General features: G+C 30.3%; 9 protein-coding genes across 9 annotated transcripts, besides 7 other annotated features; 7 read left to right on the plus strand and 2 right to left on the minus strand.

Annotated features, from left to right (window-relative positions):
- Positions 1 to 327: 327 nt before the first annotated feature.
- Positions 328 to 3,295, plus strand: TVAGG3_0519220 (uncharacterized protein; the record flags this gene model as incomplete). The annotated part of the gene is made up of 1 exon (XM_001325644.1): positions 347 to 3,265. The coding sequence occupies one exon, from the start codon at positions 347 to 349 to the stop codon at positions 3,263 to 3,265; it is 2,919 nt and encodes a 972-aa protein (XP_001325679.1).
- A 55-nt stretch (positions 3,296 to 3,350) lies between these two features.
- Positions 3,351 to 4,864, plus strand: TVAGG3_0519230 (uncharacterized protein; the record flags this gene model as incomplete). Its single annotated transcript, XM_001325643.1, has 1 exon — positions 3,889 to 4,533. The coding sequence occupies one exon, from the start codon at positions 3,889 to 3,891 to the stop codon at positions 4,531 to 4,533; it is 645 nt and encodes a 214-aa protein (XP_001325678.1).
- Positions 4,865 to 5,128: 264 nt separating this feature from the next.
- Positions 5,129 to 5,156: a mobile genetic element.
- Positions 5,134 to 5,258: a mobile genetic element.
- A 403-nt stretch (positions 5,259 to 5,661) lies between these two features.
- Positions 5,662 to 6,713, plus strand: TVAGG3_0519260 (RNA-binding domain, RBD family-containing protein; the record flags this gene model as incomplete). The annotated part of the gene is made up of 1 exon (XM_001325642.1): positions 5,662 to 6,534. The coding sequence occupies one exon, from the start codon at positions 5,662 to 5,664 to the stop codon at positions 6,532 to 6,534; it is 873 nt and encodes a 290-aa protein (XP_001325677.1).
- A 666-nt stretch (positions 6,714 to 7,379) lies between these two features.
- On the plus strand, positions 7,380 to 9,248 carry TVAGG3_0519270 (regulation of choline O-acetyltransferase protein; the record flags this gene model as incomplete). Its single annotated transcript, XM_001325641.1, has 1 exon — positions 7,380 to 9,248. The coding sequence occupies one exon, from the start codon at positions 7,380 to 7,382 to the stop codon at positions 9,246 to 9,248; it is 1,869 nt and encodes a 622-aa protein (XP_001325676.1).
- A 117-nt stretch (positions 9,249 to 9,365) lies between these two features.
- TVAGG3_0519280 (uncharacterized protein) lies at positions 9,366 to 9,620 on the minus strand (the record flags this gene model as incomplete). The annotated part of the gene is made up of 1 exon (XM_001325640.1): positions 9,366 to 9,620. The coding sequence occupies one exon, from the start codon at positions 9,618 to 9,620 to the stop codon at positions 9,366 to 9,368; it is 255 nt and encodes an 84-aa protein (XP_001325675.1).
- Positions 9,621 to 10,067: 447 nt separating this feature from the next.
- Positions 10,068 to 10,105: a mobile genetic element.
- An 823-nt stretch (positions 10,106 to 10,928) lies between these two features.
- TVAGG3_0519300 (uncharacterized protein) lies at positions 10,929 to 11,111 on the plus strand (the record flags this gene model as incomplete). Its single annotated transcript, XM_051237176.1, has 1 exon — positions 10,929 to 11,111. The coding sequence occupies one exon, from the start codon at positions 10,929 to 10,931 to the stop codon at positions 11,109 to 11,111; it is 183 nt and encodes a 60-aa protein (XP_051095000.1).
- Positions 11,112 to 11,610: 499 nt separating this feature from the next.
- Positions 11,611 to 11,664: a mobile genetic element.
- A 1,903-nt stretch (positions 11,665 to 13,567) lies between these two features.
- On the plus strand, positions 13,568 to 14,935 carry TVAGG3_0519320 (cellular component assembly; the record flags this gene model as incomplete). Its single annotated transcript, XM_001325639.1, has 1 exon — positions 13,568 to 14,935. The coding sequence occupies one exon, from the start codon at positions 13,568 to 13,570 to the stop codon at positions 14,933 to 14,935; it is 1,368 nt and encodes a 455-aa protein (XP_001325674.1).
- Positions 14,936 to 15,001: 66 nt separating this feature from the next.
- Positions 15,002 to 18,882: a mobile genetic element.
- A 573-nt stretch (positions 18,883 to 19,455) lies between these two features.
- On the plus strand, positions 19,456 to 20,544 carry TVAGG3_0519350 (serine/threonine kinase, cdc2/cdc28-related; the record flags this gene model as incomplete). The annotated part of the gene is made up of 1 exon (XM_001325638.1): positions 19,477 to 20,370. The coding sequence occupies one exon, from the start codon at positions 19,477 to 19,479 to the stop codon at positions 20,368 to 20,370; it is 894 nt and encodes a 297-aa protein (XP_001325673.1).
- Positions 20,545 to 20,670: 126 nt separating this feature from the next.
- Positions 20,671 to 20,944: a mobile genetic element.
- A 1,148-nt stretch (positions 20,945 to 22,092) lies between these two features.
- Positions 22,093 to 23,297: part of a mobile genetic element that runs on past the window's edge.
- Positions 22,197 to 22,763, minus strand: TVAGG3_0519380 (uncharacterized protein; the record flags this gene model as incomplete). The annotated part of the gene is made up of 1 exon (XM_001325637.1): positions 22,197 to 22,763. The coding sequence occupies one exon, from the start codon at positions 22,761 to 22,763 to the stop codon at positions 22,197 to 22,199; it is 567 nt and encodes a 188-aa protein (XP_001325672.1).

Genomic DNA, 23,297 nt, shown 5'->3' on the forward strand with positions numbered 1-23,297 from the left:
TGAGTATCAATATGCAATATACTTGAGAATACTATATATTCCACTTTTAAATGAATTTTCATTGTGAATCATATGAATTGATTTGATTCGGGACTAAAAGGTATAAAAATAAGAAGAACTCATTATCCATATTGCAGCTAACATAATAATATTTGGATTCAAATGAAATATTCCTTATGTTAATCATATATTTGCTAAAAATTGTAAATCATTACAACTATTTATAGCTTTCTTAAAGAAAATTCTTTAAAAATAAACTAAATACCAATTAAAGCATGTGATAATTCTTTAATTTAATCTTACTTTTTTAATTTTATTTTTGACAAATTGATATTAGTTTCGTCGCATGGCAGAAGAACTTTTACAGGAGCTTGATGATCTGTGTTCGAAGCTATTTTCTCCAAAAATAGATGAATTGTCCATGTTACGCTCGTATCAGAACCAAATAATTTATAACTTTGATAATTTCGATTTATTTATTCAACTACTTACAGGACGACAATGTGAAGATCGTGTTATTCTATTTTTAATCGACGCAATTAAGAAACAAGTCAAATTTTATTATTCAAACATTGATATTTCTTCAGTAATCCAAAGTATCATCAATATTCAGGATAAAGATATAATGAATGGCAAGTTTTCAGAAAGTTTTGCTGATCTTATTGCATTTTTAATATTGTTTCAATATAATCTTACTGGAAACTTCATTTTACCAGAAATACATATACTTAACTTCAAATTTCAACTAATGATGAACTTGATAAATTACTTACAGTCCGATTCTTTTAAATTTTGCCCAGAATTACGTTTAATCAATGAAGAAACAAAAAATCTACCGAAATCATTACGAAATCCTGTTAAAAGGGACTACAAATTCGAAATGGCCGACCATTTCCTCAATAATTACATGATTTCTTTTATGGATGATGTTATTTCAATTTTAGATCAAGATTCTGTACTTGGAATTCCTTTATTGAACAAAACATTGCTATTTCAAAACAAACAAGATGAATTCGATGCTTTTATTATACCTCCTGAAATTTTAATAATTTTGAAACAGAGATTAATCTTCCAAGAACTGTATAATGACTTTCTTCGATGTCCTCCTGACTTTTCAAATGAAATACTCAACCTTTGTTGCACTATTTCACGTACTTTGTTTAGTTTTGAAGATGAAGAATTTGTTCAACAGATGTTTCAAGTTTTTCTTACATTTCTCAATTGCGATACATTGTTTGCATCATATATGAGCATTGCTTCGTTCGCAAATTGGATGTCTTCCCTTGAAAATTTAATAAAAGTGATGAATCTTGACGAAATAATGAAAGAACTTATCAATTTCGTATACAAAATGAATAGAATCAATCCAATCTTCTACATTCCATTGCTAAAATCAATGTTTCTCCTTTCATCAAAATCATATCAAATTAAAAATGACAGTTTATCACTAGATTTCATTCAGAACGCTCTTGTTCAACTTGAAATGTCGACAATTGAGTCTATTGGCCAGATCTGGCAAACAGTTTTATCTGAATTGCAAGATAACAAATCCACATTATCTGATACAATTAGCGTTCTCTGGAAGACATCAACAGTTGACTCGTGTAATTATTTGATTGGTTGTTTCAAAGAAATCAATGTTTTTGACAGTTCAGATTCAAATTTTGTTAAATCTTCATTTATTTTGAAGATGTTTTACATTTTTATGGAAAACAAGATCTATATAAAGTCATATGAGCACTTGGGAATCATCATAAACCTGATTTTGTGCTATTCTCAAGCAATATTTCCACAATTAAAAACTTTTAAAGATACAACGGCCAAAACAATTAATGTTGAAATTCTTTTGCAAATTTACGCTCTTTTCTTCAAAAATTATCCAAAATTTTCAGAATTTTCTTTGATATCAAAATTAACATCAATAAATTGCTTTGAAGTAGCTAATATGATGATTAAATTAGCATTAGGATCGATAATTATTGGAATTAATGTCGATTTATCCATTTTTATCATTGAAAATTTTATAACTCAACAAGATTTCAAAAATCTCAATGAAATACCAGCGTTACTACAAAAGTATATTGCAAGTATTAAGTTATCCAACTTAAAGAAGCCAGATTTTACCATTCTGGGCATAATTTACTTGAATTTTCCTAAATTTCAGGACCAAATCAATAATTTGATTCCAAAACTCCAGAAAACAGATCTTCTATCAAAGTCTATTTATTTCGGAATCCGTGGATCAATTTTGTCAACGATTCAAACTCCATCGGACTGGATTAAGTATTGTTCGTCTTTTATCAATGACATTAAGGATATTCCATCTTTGTTTAGTGATTGTGACGAATTTCTGGTTAAAGAATGTCGAATTTTGCTGAGATTTATTAAAATAATTTGTAAAAACATTCCTCAATCGAATGACTGGCCATCAAGGAACAAAATACGTTTCAAATTATTTTCTTACTTCATGTACATGATTTCAGCCATTTTTGATAAAATTTCGCCAAAAATATTAGATGAAAAACACCAAATTAACTCCAAACTGTTTTCTACCATGATCAAATGCATTGAAACAATGAACTGTCTCATTGAGTCACCATTAGGAAACATCGGAGCAATGATTTCTTTCGGAGATCCAACTTTTGTTACTTTTGTTAAGAATTTGGCAGAAACAGTTCTAGATTTACCTATAACTCAGATTAGTTCTTATTTCCGATTCAATTTTAGCTTTATTACCTTTATTTTTTATGTTACAAATTATTGTGGAGGAATTTTGCAATTATTACCTAATGTAACAGTAATATTCCTCAGGTATCTTCAAATACCGTTCCAAATACCTACGCAGGAGCTCATTGACTCTGTTTGTTTGACATTAAATTCATTTCTTCTATATATCGAGCAAAATTTGTTGAACAGCCATTTCATTATGGCATTAAACTCACTGGTGAACCTTAAAGATATAACAAATGCTGCAATTTTTATTACAAATTTTTGTAATCGAGATTCAACTTTTGTTATTGAAATTGCATCCAAATATGCGATGCATTTCAAAGAAAAATCTTATCAGAAAATAGTTAGATCTGTTTTCAACCATTTATTTGAAGGAGATGAAGGAGAAGTTGATGATGACGGGAATTTAGTCCAATTCCTTGCTTTAGAACAATTTGTTATAGGAATGAGAAATATAGGCATGCCGCTGGATGCGATAGACGATCTTTCTCCTTATTTCGAAATATTAAATATCGTTTCACAGCCAAATCAATAATTTTTTGTTATTTAAGTAAACAATACCATGTATTTTTATTTATTTGAGGTTTCTTTCCGATATGCTCTGATCCTCTTAATTTTTCTTCAATATTAATGTATTCAGTTCCTTACTCAGTCTTATTCATGGATCATTACTTATAGAATATCATTGTCTAATCATTTTAGATATTTCTTTAATATTCATGTGGTATTTTTACATACTGAAGTTCTAAAATCGCCTCGAAGATCGATTAAGACTGTTTAGTCGGAAAGGTAGCTTAACACAGTAAGACATAGAATTTACATCAGTTGTCATGTGGGCATAAATGAACTTATAAGTGAAAAACTATTCAATTTTAATAGGATAATCAAAGCTTGCACAACTCAGAATTTTAATCTTTATACACAACGATCAGGCATTTATGATTAAAGAGTAGAGCATGCTTTGGCTAACCTGTTCCTGATGTTCTTCTAATAATTTGTTCGATCCTAATATAGTCCAATCAATCTAAAAACTTTCAGATGAAAGAGACATCTGTGTCAATGATGTTGAAGTGATTAAAGAAAAAGGCCAATAGCTAATTGATATACTATAAATTTGAATGAAAATTATCGTTTTTCAATTCTTTTTCCAAAAAAAAAATGGATAACATTAACGCGCTCATAGCTAATTACTTCGATTCAATAATAATGGAGCGGTTCGACAAATTCATGAATAAAAGAAAATCAAAATCTCCAGAGATCTTTGATTTTGCTCGTTTTTGTATTAAAACATATACAGGTCAAACAATTTCTGTATTCTTTACTGAATATATTAAATCCAAGTTCAATGAAAATGATAGAACCCAGATCAATGAAGATATCAGACAATTTACAAAATCTTGTAATGATAGTTATCGCGCAATAAATACAAATTACCATATTGATGAATTCTTTACAAAGTTATATTTAGAAAGGTCAAATTATCAAGGTAAAAACATTTCTGATTTCAAAAAGCAATTCTTCAGTACAATTAGCTCTTTCAAAAAAGAGTACAAAGAACTTCCACCATATATCCTTGAGAAATTCTACGAGATTATAAATAGCTTTGAAAACATCAAACCAACCCTAAATACACAAACATCAGCAGTTCAGCAAGCAACTATTGATACCAATCCTCCAGTTATATCTAATCCTCAAGACGACACTAATTCTCAAGAAAACGCTAATTCTCAATTTGACGAATCAGATATTCTAGAATATCTACCAGATTTCGATGAAAATGATTCTGATTTCTATAATTTTTAGAATATCATTTATTGATTTGATTTAATGATGTTATTTACCGAAATTCCGCACTTTATATTTAATGGAACTCTTTATCAATCAGGCATAAATATTTCCTTTATTTTATTTTGTTTTGTATTTGCTTTAGAAATTTATAAGACGTCGATACAATTTTTAAAGGGCCATGGAAAGTGAAATGGTCTTATATCTAATTTAGACTATCTACATATGAAAGAAGAAGTTGATTCGTTTCTTTATTATTTGCTGCAAAAGAAGAGATCTTTTACGATATACATCGTTTTTATTGACATTTGCATCAATTGATATAAAAAATTCAAACTTTATAATGCCGCCTAATGAAGAGCTGTTTTTCCATCATTTTTCCTCCCCCTATTTTTATATGATGAGTTGCATCTCTACCTTTATCTAATTCATTTGTTTATTCAATAATATATGATAATTATATATAACCTTCATATTGTAATCTTTTATCAAGAATGTAACAAAATCAATGTTGTGTGAAATAATTTCATGATCCTAGGATTTCTTTCTACAATTGATAGATTAAAGCATGTTTTTGAAAGTTGTAAACAATAATCACTCCATGGGTAAAAACTTAAGGGTGCACTTACCACTTTCTGACACACTCTCAAATTTTGTGTTTAAAATATTTTATTTTCTATGCATATTTACACCCGTATATCTCTTTTTGAGAGTGTGTCAGAAAGTGGTAAGTGCACCCTTAATTCAAATAAAGTCTTTGATATTTATATCCATCATAACTTGGATATATTAATCAAATTTATCTCTTGCGGTGAATGAGATGAATTATTCTAAGTAGTAATTCATAATTACTCTGTAAATTGTACATTAAAAATGACTATCAAGAATATTTGATTGAATGTTTTCGAAATTAGCAGAATTACCTACTTAGTATTGGGAATGATTATTACTGGAATTATTTATTATTGTTAAGTGTGCAGTCATGCGTTTTTATGTTTTCATTTTCAATTTCGAGAAATGTTAGCTTGTAATTTGAGTGTTCTCCAACAAACATAAAATATCAAGAAAAGTTGCTCTTTTAAAAAGTATAGTTCAATAAGCCATGTTCAAATCAAATCATTCTCAAGATTGTCACTTTTTATAAAAATGGGCTCTTTATACGTTTCAAATCTTCCTCAAGCATTTGATGAAAATGAATTTAGGCAATTATTCGTACATTTTGGAGATGTCGAAAGAATTGATATTCCAGATCGCCACGGCGCTACGAACTTAATTGCGTATGTCCATTTTCAGGATCCTAACTCATGCAATACAGCGATTGCTGCATTGAATGGCAAATCATTTGGCGGAAAGAAATTGAAAATTGAAATTTCTAACAAACAAAAAAGAATGCATCAGCCAATTCAAAGGAATATGCTTCCTACTCCAGAGCCTGCACCATACAATATTCGTCCAAGACCACCTTCTTCTCATTATAATAAGGGTAGTTTACTTCCATTCCAAGATGCAGAAAAATACGTTTCACTTTCATGCAAAATGCTTCCAGTGCATAATGGAATAATAGATGGCCCAAATCCACAGATGCCATTAAGCGTCTCTGTTACTTCATTTGAAAGAGAGGGAAATACATATTCACTTGCTACTCCTATTTTAGTTAATAAGCAGCCAACAGACGCATTAGTATTTTTACTTCCACTTCCAAAGAAGGGTGAAGTTCCAGAATTTCAACAGAACTATATGGGAATGCCTCCACAATATCCACCACCAAATCCAGGCTATCCACCTCATCCGCAAGGTCCTCCAAGTCAATATCCTTATCCAAATAATACATACCAGCCACCATATCCTCCATATGGCGCTCCTCCATATCCAAATAATGGAGTTCCTCTTCCACCAGCTGATGGAATGCCTCCAATGGGATATGCACCACCTCCACCACCTCCAGTTGCAGGTATGCCATACGGAGGCCCACATGATCGCTCTCCTCCTCCAATGGGCGAAATGGATCCTCTCATGTGAACGAATTCTGTGATTAATGTTTTTTTTCAGAGTTAACATCTATATTAATGTTTATTACAATGTTATTTTGTATTTCATACCAATATTAATAACTCAGAGATTTTAATAGATAACTGATATCATTTTGTTAGTTTGAGGTAATAAATACACGCTTATATTATTCTTTTCATCCAATAACCCAAAATAAAATTGTTTTTATATTTTTCTTGAAAAAATGAATGTAATCTGATATCGAAATATGAATGCTCTATCAATAAACTTAAAGTATTTCATATGTTCGGCTTAATTTAAATAGTAAAAATTGGAGAAAAAAAAATTCTTGAAAAAATTTATTGAAATATGATATATTTTAATTAATATAATATTTTCATTTCAATAAGACATTTTGGACTCAAATTTGAGAATATCGACAATTTAAATTTCATATTTCTGATCAAGAGATTATATAAACATTTTTTTCTTTACGAAAATCTAAATTTGAAAGAAGGAAGATGTTTTGTGAGCCACTTATTTTGAATGCTTCTCAAATTTTGCCAGAAATAAAACAAATCTACAATGCTGTGTTATTCTGTTCCAATATTAAATATTTTTGAAACAGGATTGTCAATTTTCTATGTTTCTTTGAAACATTCAAAAATCAAAATTATCAAAAAATCAAAATATATCACAAACACAATCGTTTACCGATATTAGTTAAAAACTTTTCAATTTTTCAAATTCAAAAACTCAAAAAAAATTCAATGTCATTTTTTTAAAACCAAATGAAAGTATATAAATAATAATTGTTCATATACTTTATATGTCCATCATTATCAATTTTTCTGAGGATTCATCAATCAATCAAAATGTTTACATTCCTTTTCTCACTTGGCATTTCACACAAATGCATTCATGATGAGAAATATGGCTCATTTCTACAACAGCACCTTTCCAGACGCACGTTAGCTGTAAAAAATCGTGATTTAAAAGACGAAGATTGGAAACCAATACGCATAAAATTCATTACCGACTGGCTTGACGGCACCAAAGATGACCAATACATGTGCAAAGAAGTTGGACAGAATGTTACATTAGGAAGATACACATACACTTGCACATCGGCGGATTTATTAACTCCAGCGAAGATTGAAGTTATCAAAGGAACATTGGTGAACCTACAATCATTTTTGAGCAGGTTAATTAAAGTGGTTCCAAGAACAGAACCGGTTAAAATGCAATACAACAGAGAAAATGATTTTAATTCAGGCGGAGAAGTTACCACAGAAAACGTTGATATGGCCGTTTTTGTTACTGGAAGAACGTTTGGAACACAATTAACCCTTGCATCTGCAGTTGGCTGGATCCCTGACGATTATAATAGACCAACAGCAGGATACATCGATATTAACGTCAGGAAGCTTCCAAAACAGCCTGCAAGTGAAAATGATTGGAACAATGAGTTCTTTTATACATTGGTTCATGAAATGTTCCATGCATTTGGCATTTCAAGGAACCACTTCAACAATTTCCACCCATACAATACAAATGCTCCCCATTCTCAGATCTTTTGTGAGCTTACAAAATATGGCAAGAATTTTAAATTCATGGTTACTCCTTATGCTCATATTTTTGCTAAGAAACGTTTTGGTGACGATAAATTCGTAGGTGATGATGGCAGAGAATGTCCCTCTGGTATTGAAATTGAAGATGGAGGCTCAGCTGCCGGAAGTCATATTGAATTTAGATCTTATTTATCGGAACTCATGGTTGGAACAACAATTTCACAGAATTCTGGTCCATTATCGAGATTAACCGATGCTTCCCTGGCTTTACTTATGGATTCAGGAAATTACAAAGTTGATTGGCTATTGGGCCAACCACTTGTTTGGGGCAACCAAGAATCTGTTGATGGCAAACCAATTCCCAACTTCGCAATTGGTCCTCCACAACTTACTTATCCAAAGGGATATGTTTATATCAGTTACAATTACCCAAGTTTCGATTATAAGTTCTGGGGAGGAACTGCACGAACATTCAAAGATTCAGAAATTACTCCTGCAGACTGTGCTCCAAATTACATTTTTAGTACATATTGTGGCGAAGCACGTTACAAGTTCTATAATCCAAAGAAGTGGTCTGTTTATGAAAGCGAAGTATTTGATTTCATGGCTTTTGTTTTGCCAATGTATACATGTCCAAAGAATAAAGCTCTTTTCCCTGGCGAGTCTGATTATGGAAATACAGGATGCCGAAATTATACTTGCGATTGGTATGATAAATATGATGTTCCTTTCTCAAACACAACTGTAACATGCACAAAGGAAACAATAGGTCAAAAATTCACATATTGGGAATCAAACGTAAAGAAGACAATTACATGTTTAGATCCAGAACGATTCTGCCGAACTATGGCTCTTTATGACATGCATTTCACTAAAGATCCATTTGATCCAAACACAAAACAACTTCCACAGAAAGAAGATCCAATTCAAAATCCAGATGGAACTAGTCCAGATGGAAACAGTACAAATTCATCTACTCCAGCAGAAACAGATGAAAATCCAGATGATCAAAAAGATAAAGATGCAAAGAAGAAGAAAATGATCATCATTGGTGCCGCCGCCGCAGGAGCTGTTGTTTTAATCATTATCATTGTTGTTGCCGTTGTTGTCTCTAAGAAAGGCTGCAACAAAGGAGAAGAACATTCTCCCGACATTGATGAAATGATAGTTTAAGTTTCTTTATATATATATTCAATAAAAGTTTTAAGTATTCTCTCTTTTAGTAGAATGAGAATATATTCTAGAAATTGTCAATAAGTTTTTTATTTACTTGTTAAAATCTAAAAGAAATCAGTGAAATTTATGTTTGTTTTCCCATTTTTGAACTATATGAAAGAAGGAGTTCGTCTGTTTATTTTTCTTTTGTCCATGTGGCCTTAAGATGAACCGTAATTCAATACTAATCTTTTTCACGGATACCTGCACAATATAAATAAGAACATCGACTATTTCATTACCATTCTTATCTGCTGAATAATGAAGAGCAGTTTTTCCATCTTTGTACCAAGTGAAAAGGAGTATTGGCAAACTGAATGAATAAACCATACATTAATATCTTTGGATTGACCGAAAATATGATATTACAATCCGCAATTGAGTATATTGAAAATACTCGTTAACCTAAATGTAACAAAATTAATATTCTGTGAAATAACTACATATTTCATCCATATTTTATGAATTTTGATTGAGTTCAGAGATGTGAAATGAAATAATACCAATTTTCAGAAAAACAAACAAAAACTCAACTCTCTGAAAAGTCAGAAGGTATTTGTTGTCTTTAGTCTTTTAGGTAGTTTCGATGATTGACTTGATTTTACGAGAACCTTAAAATCAAATATTGAAACGAAGCAAAATGCTAAAAAATATATACTAATTTGGCACACTTTTTTATGGGATTATCTAGATTTGAGTGTCTCTCAATTGTTGATGGTTTATATTTTTAAGTAATTTTTATTAATTTACTGTTATATTACTTCATTAAAGTTGTTGTGTTGTAAACAGAAATTCATCAAAAGTGACACCTCAGAAAAGCTAAAATATTGAATTTTTGGAACTTTTGATAGAGCACGTTTTTAAATATTAATTAAAGTAAATGTATATTTTGTACAGATTCTTTTTAATAAAAAATAAAATTTTGAAGAAGAACACAAAATCTTCTGAAAAATAATATCACATAAACTCATATTATTTTCTAATATATAACTATTTTATATAAAAATCAAATTCAATGATCTTAAAAGCGAAGGATAAACCTCAAAATTTACGAATATAATGAGTGGGAATATAATGCTTATCTATCATAAAACCATATGAAATATCAATTTTTGCTTTACGCCTAATTTTTGACGACAATTAGCAAAAAATGTTAAATGTTAACACTCAGTCCATTTGAATATGAAAAATAAAATTGATATTTCATATGGTTTTATGATAGATAAGCATTATATTCCCACTCATTATATTCGTAAATTTTGAGGTTTATCCTTCGCTTTTAAGATCATTGAATTTGATTTTTATATAAAATAGTTATATATTAGAAAATAATATGAGTTTATGTGATATTATTTTTCAGAAGATTTCATTCTATATGCCTATGAAAAGTACTCTCAAAACTAACTTGAAAGAGCTTTACAAACGATTCCCGGTTATCCTTACGCGATTTGGACGGATAACGGGAAAGAGAATTTCGGAGAATTCTCGAAACTTTGCAAAAAACACTCAATTACACAAATTTTCATTAAGCCTGGAAATCCACAGGCTAATGGAAAGATAGAAAAGTGGTGGCCCAATGCAGAAAAAAATTGCAGATGTAATGAAGATATTCCAAAAGTAATACATTTTTACAATAATATGCCTCACGCGAGCCTGCCGATTAATCCAATCACAGGCGTACACTTTACTCCAACAGATTTTGAAGATCACGAAAAAGATTTACATTGGTACCTCGATCAAAATCAAGAAGCATATTGGGAGGTTGATGGCCAGGTCATCAGCCTCAAAGAAAGCATAGAAAATTTCACGACAAAAGAATAATGATAAAATTCCAAAACAAAATCTTCATTTTAGAGCCATACGTAATCAAAAGCCAATTATTTACGAATAAAAACCTCGATTTTCTTTACTTTATTTCACTATTTTTCTTGTTTTTAAATTCAAAATTTGATGCAAACTACAAAGATTCGCGCGAACAAGAGTTTAAATTACTGGAGCCAAAAAAATGATACTATGGGATTTTCAGGTCAAAAGAAAACAAATAATCATACTATCTTAAACTATTCCTAGAAATTTCCAAAATTAACCGAAATATAACTGTACAGAATTACTATTTTCGAGATAAAATTCATATGGAAATACTAATTCACAACGCTTTATGTTATATAAAATTTAATTTATAAAAATTTCAAAATAAATCAAATTTAACACAATGAATATAACTGCAATCGAGGTTTTTGACGATTGATTCTTACGTGAAGTTTTCCAAACTTTGAGTTAATGTCTTGACATTAACTCAAAGTTTGGAAGTCTAATAAGGGGAATTGTAGGCTATGAGGTACTGATTATATATCAGTGCCTCATAGCCTACAATTTCCATTTCTACTTAGAATGAAAGGGCAAGAGGTATATAGGTACACTATATATCTCTTGCCCTTTCCTTCTTACCTAAAGACTTCCAATCTTATTTTTTCCCCAATTTTTCCCCTAAATTTAAATCTTATATAATATAAATAAAATGCATAATATCAATCACAAAAATTCATGTTTATTTTTTTAATTAAAATTGCTGCGCAATTTAAGGTTTTCTGTCACTTTTTTGTTAGCCATTTCGGTACGAAACAATATTAGATAAAAATATCTCTTACGAGTACATATGCTGAACATTTGCAGGCATTGGTTCATCTTCATATTCTCTGTACTTTTCTGCCACGTCAAATAAATAAATGACACAATGGAAAAAACCTAAAACAAGTAGTCCTATTTCAAACCACATTTACTTACTAATAAAATTTCTTTATTGTGACACTTTCTCCAGTTTATAGGACCTCTCTCATATTCTATCTTGTCATATATAAACTCATAGTCATGTATGTCCTCTAACCATCTCATAACGGTTTCCAAACCACTTTTATCGGATGTAAAGTAAAAGCATGGATGGTTATGTATAACGTCTAAAGTTTCTAAAGAGTCTCTCAAAGTCCAGTCTACTTGGTATTGAAAATCCCATGTGTTATAGAACGGTGGGTCCACTATAAAGAAAACATTTTCCTTGTCTTTATATTTTTCATACAACTCTGTTCAATGACATCTCACAAACTCTATACCCTCAATATATTTTTCTATGTCCTCTTTGAAAACATTTGTATAGTTAAGATATAAAACTTTTGACATAAGTGTTTCAATGTCATGAACTCTTATAGCACCACTATATAATAGTCTAGCAGATATACTATCCCAGTCTATATATTCTGCTTTTTTCAAAACCTCTCTCACAATATTTTTCTTATCTAATGGTATACGTTCCATCTTACCTATAGGTATCTTTTCTTTTAACTCTTTCAATATATTGTTTGTGTCTGGAATATGTTTGAGACGGTCCATATAGTTGTCGAAGTCATTGCATATAATCTTTGAGTCAGGAAATACGGTATGACATAAATGGGATATATAGAAATTTCCACCGAACAAATCTACAAATGTTAGACCATTCGGTAGTTTCTTAAGTTCTCTCAATATAATATCTTTACATCTACTCTTATTTCCAAAGAACGGTAACGGTGGTTTTGTAAAATTCATTTATATATAATAATAAAAATGTTTTTACCTGAAAAGTGACAGAAAAGTGACAAAACATGAAAACATATATAATTTGTGAAAAGCGACACAAAAAGTGACATTTAAAAAGTGACACCATTAATATGATATAAATAACAACGGTTTTGGTTTTGTCACCGGCTGGTCGGCTGGGGTTCGGTCCTCCTCTTGGGTCTTGGGCAAAATTTCTTATGGGCTAGAGGGCGCAACGCGCCTGGAAGCCCCACCTACCTGACCTTAACTGTTATGGCTACTACATTCTAAATCTTCTTTGAGGCTCTTTTCAGTGATTTCATAATCTTTTCCCCTTTTTGTTTTGAATAATTAGAATAATTATATGAGTAATTTCTAATTCGCATATTTCCTTTCTCCTTTTAGTAGAAGATTAAGCATTACAATAAATGCTACGTGAAACTATCATAAATTTAAAAAATGAGATTTTAATGCATTATTTAATTATTGTTTTAATGTTTAATAACAACTAGCCACATAATGAGAAACATATTTACATTGTCCAATTTCTTATATAATGCAAATTTGATTTTTGATTTTTCCAAACCTTTTTCGTTGCATTATTTTCTTTGGTGGAATTGGCAGAAATACAAAAATTAGCAATCCGATACCAACAAAACCGAATTCCACGAAAATTTTACAAAACAAAAGTGACCGCTTAAAATCCTATGGCAGACGTAGGTTCCGCTACCAAGGATATTACTCAAGCAATCGAGCAAGCCAACAAATATCTTGAGTTTGTATGGTCCTCGATTGCTTCCACAGCAAAAGAAATGGGATCGAAGAGTATAACAAATCTTGCGATCCGTAGAACTCTATCCTACAATCCACAAAATCAGAAAATCTTCGAAACAGCACCCAGAATTAAAGAAGGCTCTCAAAAATTGTGCGATATCATATCGCGCGACTTACAAGATCTTCAAAACAATCCAAATAATTATCAAGCGTGGATTCAAGTTGGTAAAGCATATTTAGCACTTAGTGACTTCACTAATGCATATTGTTCATTTACACATGTTCTTCGCATTAATCCACAAATTCAAGATCCATATTTCTGGTATGCAATTGCCTGTGTTTACCAGCATTTTCAATATAACGAGGATGCACTGAAATTTTTCAAGAACATAGGAAGCCTTGCAAATTCGAAACAAGACTTTCCTCTTTATTCAGATTATCATTTACGTTTAGGATTGCTATATAGATCATTACGCCAGTATTCACAGTCTTCCGTGGAATTGAATCTCATTCTCAAATGTCCTCCTTTAGGATTAACGGAAGATGATATTAATTTTCAGATAGCTTTCACTCAACTTGCTGGTGGACAACAAGATTTAGCTCTCCGCGAATTCAAGAACCTATGCGATAAATACCCAAAGTCTCATAAAATCGTTCAACAATATACATGGTCGTTATCATTCTGCAACGACGATCAATCATTGAATGAAGCCCAACGCATCATTGACTTACACCCCGAATTAAACGATGATCCGCTCATCAATTTCGTGCTCGCGCGCCTTGCATTAAAGCGTGGCCAAATGGAAGTTGCTTACAAGAAATACTGCGGCTGTATACCTGACTGGTGCGAATCTCCAGTATTTTGGTGCGGACTTGGAGTTCTTTACTTCAAGAATGACCAAAAGCAGGACGCATTAATCGCATTTCAAAGAGCGCTTTACCAAAAGGCAGAAATTGTCGAGGCTTGGCTAAATCTCGGATTTATATTCGAACAGCTTGACAATCCAAGCAACGCGCAAAAGATTTACGAAGCTGGATGCCAAAATTGCAGAAATTCTACAAGACTCGAGGAAAGATTAAATAGACTTAGCAACCCGAATTCTAGGAACCAGGTGAAATTAGATATCGAAGAAATAAAGGATTCTCGGTTCTTTAATCAGATTGGAGACTTACAAGCTCAAATGATACTTAGAATTCCACCTCCTATCCCTGCAAATACAATTATTCCTGACGAGGCGTCAGCCAGAGCTATAGAGGACCTTAGATCACCTTATGAAACACTCTTTTCTAATGATCAATAAAACTTTTTTTATTTTATTCTCATTATATACATTAATAACATTTTTAACTAGAATTAACCAATTTTCGAGATATAAAAATTGCTCACATTTGCTCACATTTTGGCACTTTTTTGTACGTTTGTCAAAAAATTGTGAGGAAGATCTCACAAAAATAGTCAAAATGTGAGCAAATTTTGAGAAGTGCTCACATTTTGACATACGATTATTTTCATACGTTTTTTTGATGAATTCTAATAAAACTTCATTACCACTTTCAGAACGAAGCGTAACTTTTCAGCACGTAACGCTCTATCATGTGTAGTGACATATTATTCAAAAAAACTCAGATTGCTTATCTTATAATAACAATTTCATTAGAAAAAATGCACGATTTCACGCTAAAACTTTGAAGCAATTCTTAAATTCGGATAAAAAATCGATATGTATTACACTTTAAACTTCAAAAAATGGTTCAAAATTTAGACTTAGTTTATCTTAACAATATAGCAGATTTTAAGCCGAACAAGTAGGAGTAATAGAAATAGCTCTTGAAAATAATTACAATTAGTAATATGTAAGTCAAAGTTCGAGTATTCTAATAAATAAACGTTCCGGATTTTCTTTACTACAAGAATCAATACTTAATATATAGAAGCAACAGTAAAAACTTATTAGAGATTCAAAAAGAAAGTTGACTAAAGAGAATCTTTTTATATAAGTAATTTTATTTTTTTGAAATACGAGATCGAATAAACATGTATTTTATTTTATTACTATAATAATACGTTTTTACATAGTAAGAAAGTTTAGAGACTGAAATGAAATTAAAAATTGAGAAAAAAATAAAGCTTTTCTATAAAAATTCATATTAATATATAGTATAATGATATTACAATTTATTGATCAAATAAAAAGAATATTTGTTGAATAATTTCTGTTCAAATTAAAAGTTCTTCAACTTACGGTAAATCTATCTGCCTTAAAAAGTATTACGATATTATGCAAAGTCAATTTTCTCCAAAAAAATATTTGAAGATGATACTTTAAGTATACCAAAAATACAAGAATTTTGAGAGAACTCAATGAATTTTTGTGAAGGTGGAGTTAAATTGAGAAGATTTTTGGTCAGAGAAAAACAAAAATTACTATCTGATAAAATGGTATTAAAATGAAAAAAGTTTAAACAAAGGAAATGAAGAATTTATATTATATTAGAATTTAAAGAGTAAATATAAAAGATTGAAAGAAAGAATAATAATAGGATTCTTGAATGCAACATTTGGAATGATGTTTCCAGTTGTAGATGTGTTAAGCAAAGAGAGATAATGATAGTTTCTTGAGTTTTGAGTTAAGCTTGTTGTAGATGAGAGAGAAATTTTGACGAGACTGAGGAACTTCATTTTGGAATGATGTTTCCAGTTGTAGATGTGTTAAGCAAAGAGAGATAATGATAGTTTCTTGAGTTTTTGCAATTAACCATCCTCAATGACTATTGTTTTAATATAATTTTTAAATTTTTTAAAACTGACATTTTAGTTGTATATTTTTTCTAACAAAGGTACATTCACTAGGCGATAACAGTAAAATGGGATGAAAATATGATAAATAGCATCCCTATATAGTGCCAAACAATATTTATACGGGCCAAAAAAATTGGCTAGAGATTTGGCGAGTTATAAAACTTAGAAAATTGAGAGGGATTTTTATTTTTGAATTTTTTTTGGAAAGTTAAAATTGCGATTAAAAATCGATTTCCAGGAGAACTAAGCATCTCATCATATATTTAAATCGATAAAAATATTAAATAATAGTTGAATAGTATAACAACGTGAAATTATGGCTGAATCTACAGAAAAAATGAACATATTTGACATTTTTGAAAATTCATACGTTAGATGGTGACAGACTCATAAACTATACTTTAGCTAAGATTGATATATGGTTTCAACAACACATGGTTAAAATTGTAAAAATATTTTAGATTTCAAAAAGATATATATGGTAATATAATGGAACAAAGTCAACAAATAGCATGTTAAATATGTTATAATTAACTTTTTATTAGATCCAATAGTAGATATCGAATGGTTTCCAGCTTTATGGTTAAATATTTTCTTTTCGAGCTTCTCTTTAACTGTTGTATTAAGGTTGTAAATTTTTGATGCTAGAAACTATGGAATCTTCTTTGCTGCTGCATTTTTCTTGAGAGTTCTTGCAATTTCGAATAGATCTGCGCATTGTATGAAATTGAGGCTTTAAAATATCTTGAAAACAGAATAGGACTGCTTTTCCAAAGGAATGCTTACTTGTAAATCAGAGAGTTTCAAAATTGAGAGCAAGATTATCATCATAACTTTCGATTTTGCTGCGAAAAAGGAAGACAAGTAATTAACAAATCATTTACTGTTGTTCATTAAAAGAAGAAAACTTTGATAACAACTAATGATGATAAAATCAAGCTATCTTTTAATATTTTAAATTGATAAGACATTCAAAATATTTGAATGGTTTAAAATATTTTCTTTTAATTTCTATAAGATATTATCATGATTATATAATAAAATTTAAATTTTTATTCAAAAAGGCAATATTTCAAACTTTTAATTTCAAAAATCTTAATTCTGCAATAAGTGTATTTAATTGTAGCAAATTTAATGATCCTTCGTCATGCTTAGCAATTTGGAACTCATAAATTAATGATTTCTTCAAGTAAAATTCTGCATTATTTCAAAAGTCAATAATTCTCTAGTAACTTTTCTTCAAACCCTAACCATTATATTATATGTATAATGGAGAATAATTGCAAAGAAAGATAGCCGAATTTACTGGGTAGTTCTTGTGATGCGAAATAATTGCAAATTAACACATAGTTTTAACAGCATCAATCTCTTTTTGCTCTCATTTAAATGCATTCGCACACTTTAATTTTGAAATATAAGAGTTTTGGAAATTATCAAATTTATCTGCTCAAATACTATAGATCTTCATAAGTGTTAATAGAATCACCAGCCTTACATATAGTGTTTAATATAATGATGCACATCATACTGGAATTTATTCCTTATTCATCTAGTTATTATAAGATTTACAACCCCATGAAAATTTAAAATTTTGTCAAAAATAGTGAATGTACCTTTTTTCTAACACAACTATCAATAAATTGTAATATCATTATACTATATATTAATATGAATTTTTATAGAAAAGCTTTATTTTTTTCTCAATTTTTAATTTCATTTCAGTCTCTAAACTTTCTTACTATGTAAAAACGTATTATTATAGTAATAAAATAAAATACATGTTTATTCGATCTCGTATTTCAAAAAAATAAAATTACTTATATAAAAAGATTCTCTTTAGTCAACTTTCTTTTTGAATCTCTAATAAGTTTTTACTGTTGCTTCTATATATTAAGTATTGATTCTTGTAGTAAAGAAAATCCGGAACGTTTATTTATTAGAATACTCGAACTTTGACTTACATATTACTAATTGTAATTATTTTCAAGAGCTATTTCTATTACTCCTACTTGTTCGGCTTAAAATCTGCTATATTGTTAAGATAAACTAAGTCTAAATTTTGAACCATTTTTTGAAGTTTAAAGTGTAATACATATCGATTTTTTATCCGAATTTAAGAATTGCTTCAAAGTTTTAGCGTGAAATCGTGCATTTTTTCTAATGAAATTGTTATTATAAGATAAGCAATCTGAGTTTTTTTGAATAATATGTCACTACACATGATAGAGCGTTACGTGCTGAAAAGTTACGCTTCGTTCTGAAAGTGGTAATGAAGTTTTATTAGAATTCATCAAAAAAACGTATGAAAATAATCGTATGTCAAAATGTGAGCACTTCTCAAAATTTGCTCACATTTTGACTATTTTTGTGAGATCTTCCTCACAATTTTTTAACAAACGTACAAAAAAGTGCCAAAATGTGAGCAAATGTGAGCAATTTTTATATCTCGAATCAGCCAATTTTCTAATGATCCACAAATCTTTTATTATTATTATTATTATTTTATTCTCACTATATATAAACGCATTTTCCTATATAAAGTCTTCCTATCGCTTTTTTGCCTCAATACTGAATGAACCTCTATCAAAAATTTGAATAAGAGACTATACGAAGGAAAAGGAGTTTAGATTAATAACAAATTTTATTTAAATCAGCCAATTTACAAATGATCAGCTATTTCTTTACAATTATAATATACTGCATTATGCAGAGCAGCATTATCTGAGTTATATAAATAAAATTTAAAAGTGATGCTTTTATAACCTGTTTTATTTTCATTAGACACATTAAAAATTATTTAATTTTTTCTACAGGTTATAAAAATATCAAAATTAGCCGGTTTTGAGCAATCATTAAACGCGCATTTTCATAAATTAACCATGTTATTCTTATAAATTTGCATTTTGTTAGGTCACATATCCAGTAAATCACTAATCTATCAACCTTCTATCTTAAAATTGTTAGATAATGAGCACTCTTGATAAAGAGATCGGAATTTAAAAACCAAAAAAAATTTAGGGTAAAAAAAATCATTACAGATTTATGGATCTCAGTGCTTATCATAAGGATATGAAATTGGGTGAAGGCACTTATGGTAGTGTTTTTCGCGCCACACATATTCCTACGGATCAGCCTGTTGTTCTCAAGCTTGTCCGTATGGACCTTGAAGAGGATGGAATCCCACCTTCTTCTGTTCGTGAAGTCTGTATTCTCAAAAGTCTGAATCACCCAAACATTCTCCATTTCCGTGAAGTGATTTGCAAGGATTCAAAGATCATCATGGTTTGTGAGTTTATGGATATGGATCTTAAGAACTTTCTTTCGAAACGAAGAATGAACCCAAATTTACTCAGATCATACGCATTCCAATTACTCTGCGGAACCTACTATTTACACAGAATTGGCATTGTTCATCGCGATATCAAACCAGAAAATATTCTCATCGACAGAGATGGATTACTTAAATTAGGTGATTTTGGCACAGCAGCATATTGCTTCCATCCAATTCCTTACGATATCGAAGAAATCAAAACTCCATGGTATTTAGCTCCAGAAATCTTGATTAATGCCCCAGCTCATGGCACAGAGATTGACATTTGGAGCATCGGCTGCGTCATTGCCGAAATGGCTCGTGGAAACCTTTTCATGGGCGATTCTCAAGTTGATCAGTTGATCAAAATTACCGAAGTCTTAGGAATTCCTAGTGAGGAGGACTACCCAGACTTTTATAAATACAAAATTAACAATATTCCTTGCATGAAAAAGGAAAAACCAGACTTTAATAGTTTCTTCCCGGGAGTTGATCCGGAACTGGTTGATTTAATCAGTAAAATGCTTCAAATGAACCCGGAGCATAGGATCAATGCCCAGAGCGCATTGAATCACCCTTATTTCAAGGATGTTAATGAAAATCTTAAGCATACATGCATGGAATAACATATTAATATAAAAGTTACAGGATATGTTATTAATTTAATCATATCCTAGCAACAAAACAAAAGAAAAAAGAAAATGATAAAAATGTAAATAAAATTATTATCTAATTGAATAACCAATCTTATATTTTTAAAGAGAAGGTGAAAGGAATAAAATGAAATCAAGAATGCGCTATTGATACAGTGATTATTTGGCTCTATTCTGGCAAGAGATCAAGTGTAGAGTTTATGATTGAGAAATGTATGATAATTTCATCCAAAATGCAAAGAACGTTATTCAATACGTTTGAGATTCAAATAAAAAATAGTTTACAATTTTTATACTTCCACATGCTTTGTAACTTCATGAATCGTTAATTTTCTTAATTCATCCTGATTATTCTAAGTGAATTGGAATCAATATATTCCATAAATGTGTTTTCCACTCTCAGAAAGAGAGAATTAATACTAAATGAGGAGATAAATAATTCTCCATCTCACATGATTTTCCAATAAAAGTTTTATTTTCATTTTTATAGCTAAAAATTATATTTTTGCATTGAGAAATTTTCGAAATGTAATTTTTTTGAAGTTTTACTGAATATTAATAACGGTGTATCTTAATTATTTTATGTATTCTATTTGAATGTTAACTTAGTTTTAAGTTTTAAACCACCTTCAAAAATATCTCATTTTCCGATATTATTGGATCCCACTCCATATTTCAATGCAGAAGAAACTATTATGAAATTAATCTAAACCTTTGGTCTTAACAATTTAATTAAATAAATGGAAAAAAATTACCTTATCTGAATTCAAAAATTTCTTATATTAAGCCTAGTTCTGAATATTCAAGACTATATGCACATTTAAAACCCCTTCAAAATTTTGAATCAATTTTCCTCAACATATTTTATCAAGGCCAAGTTGAATGTTCAATAGCAATGACGAAAAATAAAAAGAGATATCAACTTTTTTTGAATCTGAATAATAAGTCAATGGATCTTCTATTTTTCTTTGAAAAAGTGCAATTTTATAAAAAAAGAGGATAATAATTTTTTTCTTTATTAAGGGAGGCTTCCGACCAGAAAGCCTTCTCAATTTTTTGTGATGTTTACACCAAAAGTGAGATTCGTTAAGCGTTTTTCTCGTTGAATATTGAATTTCCCGGATTTTAAGTTATTCATAAAGCTCCTCTATATTATACCCTATCTACTGATATGTAGGGTTGTTAAAAATATCAAAAATTAGCGTTTTGAAGACACCATGGTGTCTTATAATTTTCCCTTCCTTATTGGCGTGTAGAAATAAATGCGCCAATAGATTGAAGAAGAAGAATTGTTTTTCTCTTAATGAACTTTAAGCAAAACGGCTGTTTCAGTCATTAATTCTTAAAAATAAAAAGGGTAAAAACTAAATACAATGGGTAAAATTCAATAGTGTCTGTGCTATCGTTCAATTTGAAGGTGTCTTTTGAAACCGCAAGACACATTGAATTTTTGAATAGTGTATTATGGTTTGACAGACACCAATGAAAAAAATAAAATGATATTTATTTTAAATATATAAGATCCTTATATAAAATATAAATATTTTATCGTTTTATTTTCTTGTTTTAGAAATGTTTTTTATTGAAAAATCAATAAAACTAACTCCAAAATAAAATTTTTGATTTAAAGACACTATGATGACACCAGGCAAATCTTCCAAGACACCTATCGTCGGGAATCTAACAACCCTACTGAAAAAAAAAAAAAAAAAAAAAAAAGGTATTGGGGCTTCCAGGGGCTGCGCCCCTTCTAGCCCTGAAGATGTTTAGTATAAATGAAGTTTTTATTCGGAAAATTGTTAGTCTTCTGGTGTGAATTCGGAGGACTCTTCTTGGATTGAGTCTTGTATTTCCTCCTCCTCTTCTTCCTCCTCCATTGCTTCTGGGAAGAAGTCTTCTTCTGGGTCGAAGACATTATATAATGTGTAATTGAATGACACATTATATCTTTCTTTGAGTTCGCTCCTGACAAAGAACTTAGTTCCAGGAATACAGAAGACTTCTGTGCGTTGGAAAAGCTGATGTCCTGGAACGAATTTGGCAATTAGAGACTTCTTTTTTCCGAATTGTTCAGGAGTTTTCATGACGACAGTAACAACATCTCCATCTGCGAGGTCTTGTTGTTCTTCGGAAAGGTAAAGAGCAATGATATGAATGGTTGCTGCGTTGAATTCGAGAAAGTCGAATTCAAATTGTGTTGTCGTATAACATTCAAACCATTTTGTACAGTTGTCTCCGAACTCGTCCTCGTATTCATCTTTGTCATATCCGTAACTAAAGACTTGGAATTCGGCAATGCTCTTGTCGAATGACCGTTGGATGTTACGAGGAAGATTTTGACGAACTTGGTATAAAGTTCTCAACATTATAAGCTTAGTAAATGTTGGAAAATACTGAACTAAGACATCGCTAAGCTCAATTGGATTTGGAATTGTCTTAGTAAGTTCAATTGAACTAGCAATTGCTTTGTTCAGAACTTCACAGAACTGAGTATTGTATGTAGCGTCTGGTTGTGTGTTTTCTTCGGCGTCTTTGAGATATTTAGAGCAAATTTGTTGAAGAATTTCTCTTAATTCGCTGTTAGACTTTTTGGTGGTTATTCTAACCGCTGTGCCGGTTCTTGGAGGTTGTGGGGCTTTGGCTTTGGTTAGCGGTTGAGAATTGTTTGCGACACTTTTTCTTCCTTCCATTATGAAAAATAAACTCATAGAAAAGTTTAAAATAAACCGTTTTCGTCAACGGAGACCCCCTCTATTTTTTTATTTTATTTAATAGTTACCGTTGGCAAACCGTTCCATCTCAAATATTGAATGAACTATAAACGTTTTTTGTTTTCTATATATACTTTTTTGTCCAACGGTAAAACTTTTTACACAACGGTTTTTGAGAGTCGTCGCCGT

This window comes from Trichomonas vaginalis, chromosome II (genome assembly GCF_026262505.1).
Source record: "Trichomonas vaginalis G3 chromosome II, whole genome shotgun sequence".
Classification (NCBI taxonomy): domain Eukaryota; phylum Parabasalia; order Trichomonadida; family Trichomonadidae; genus Trichomonas; species Trichomonas vaginalis.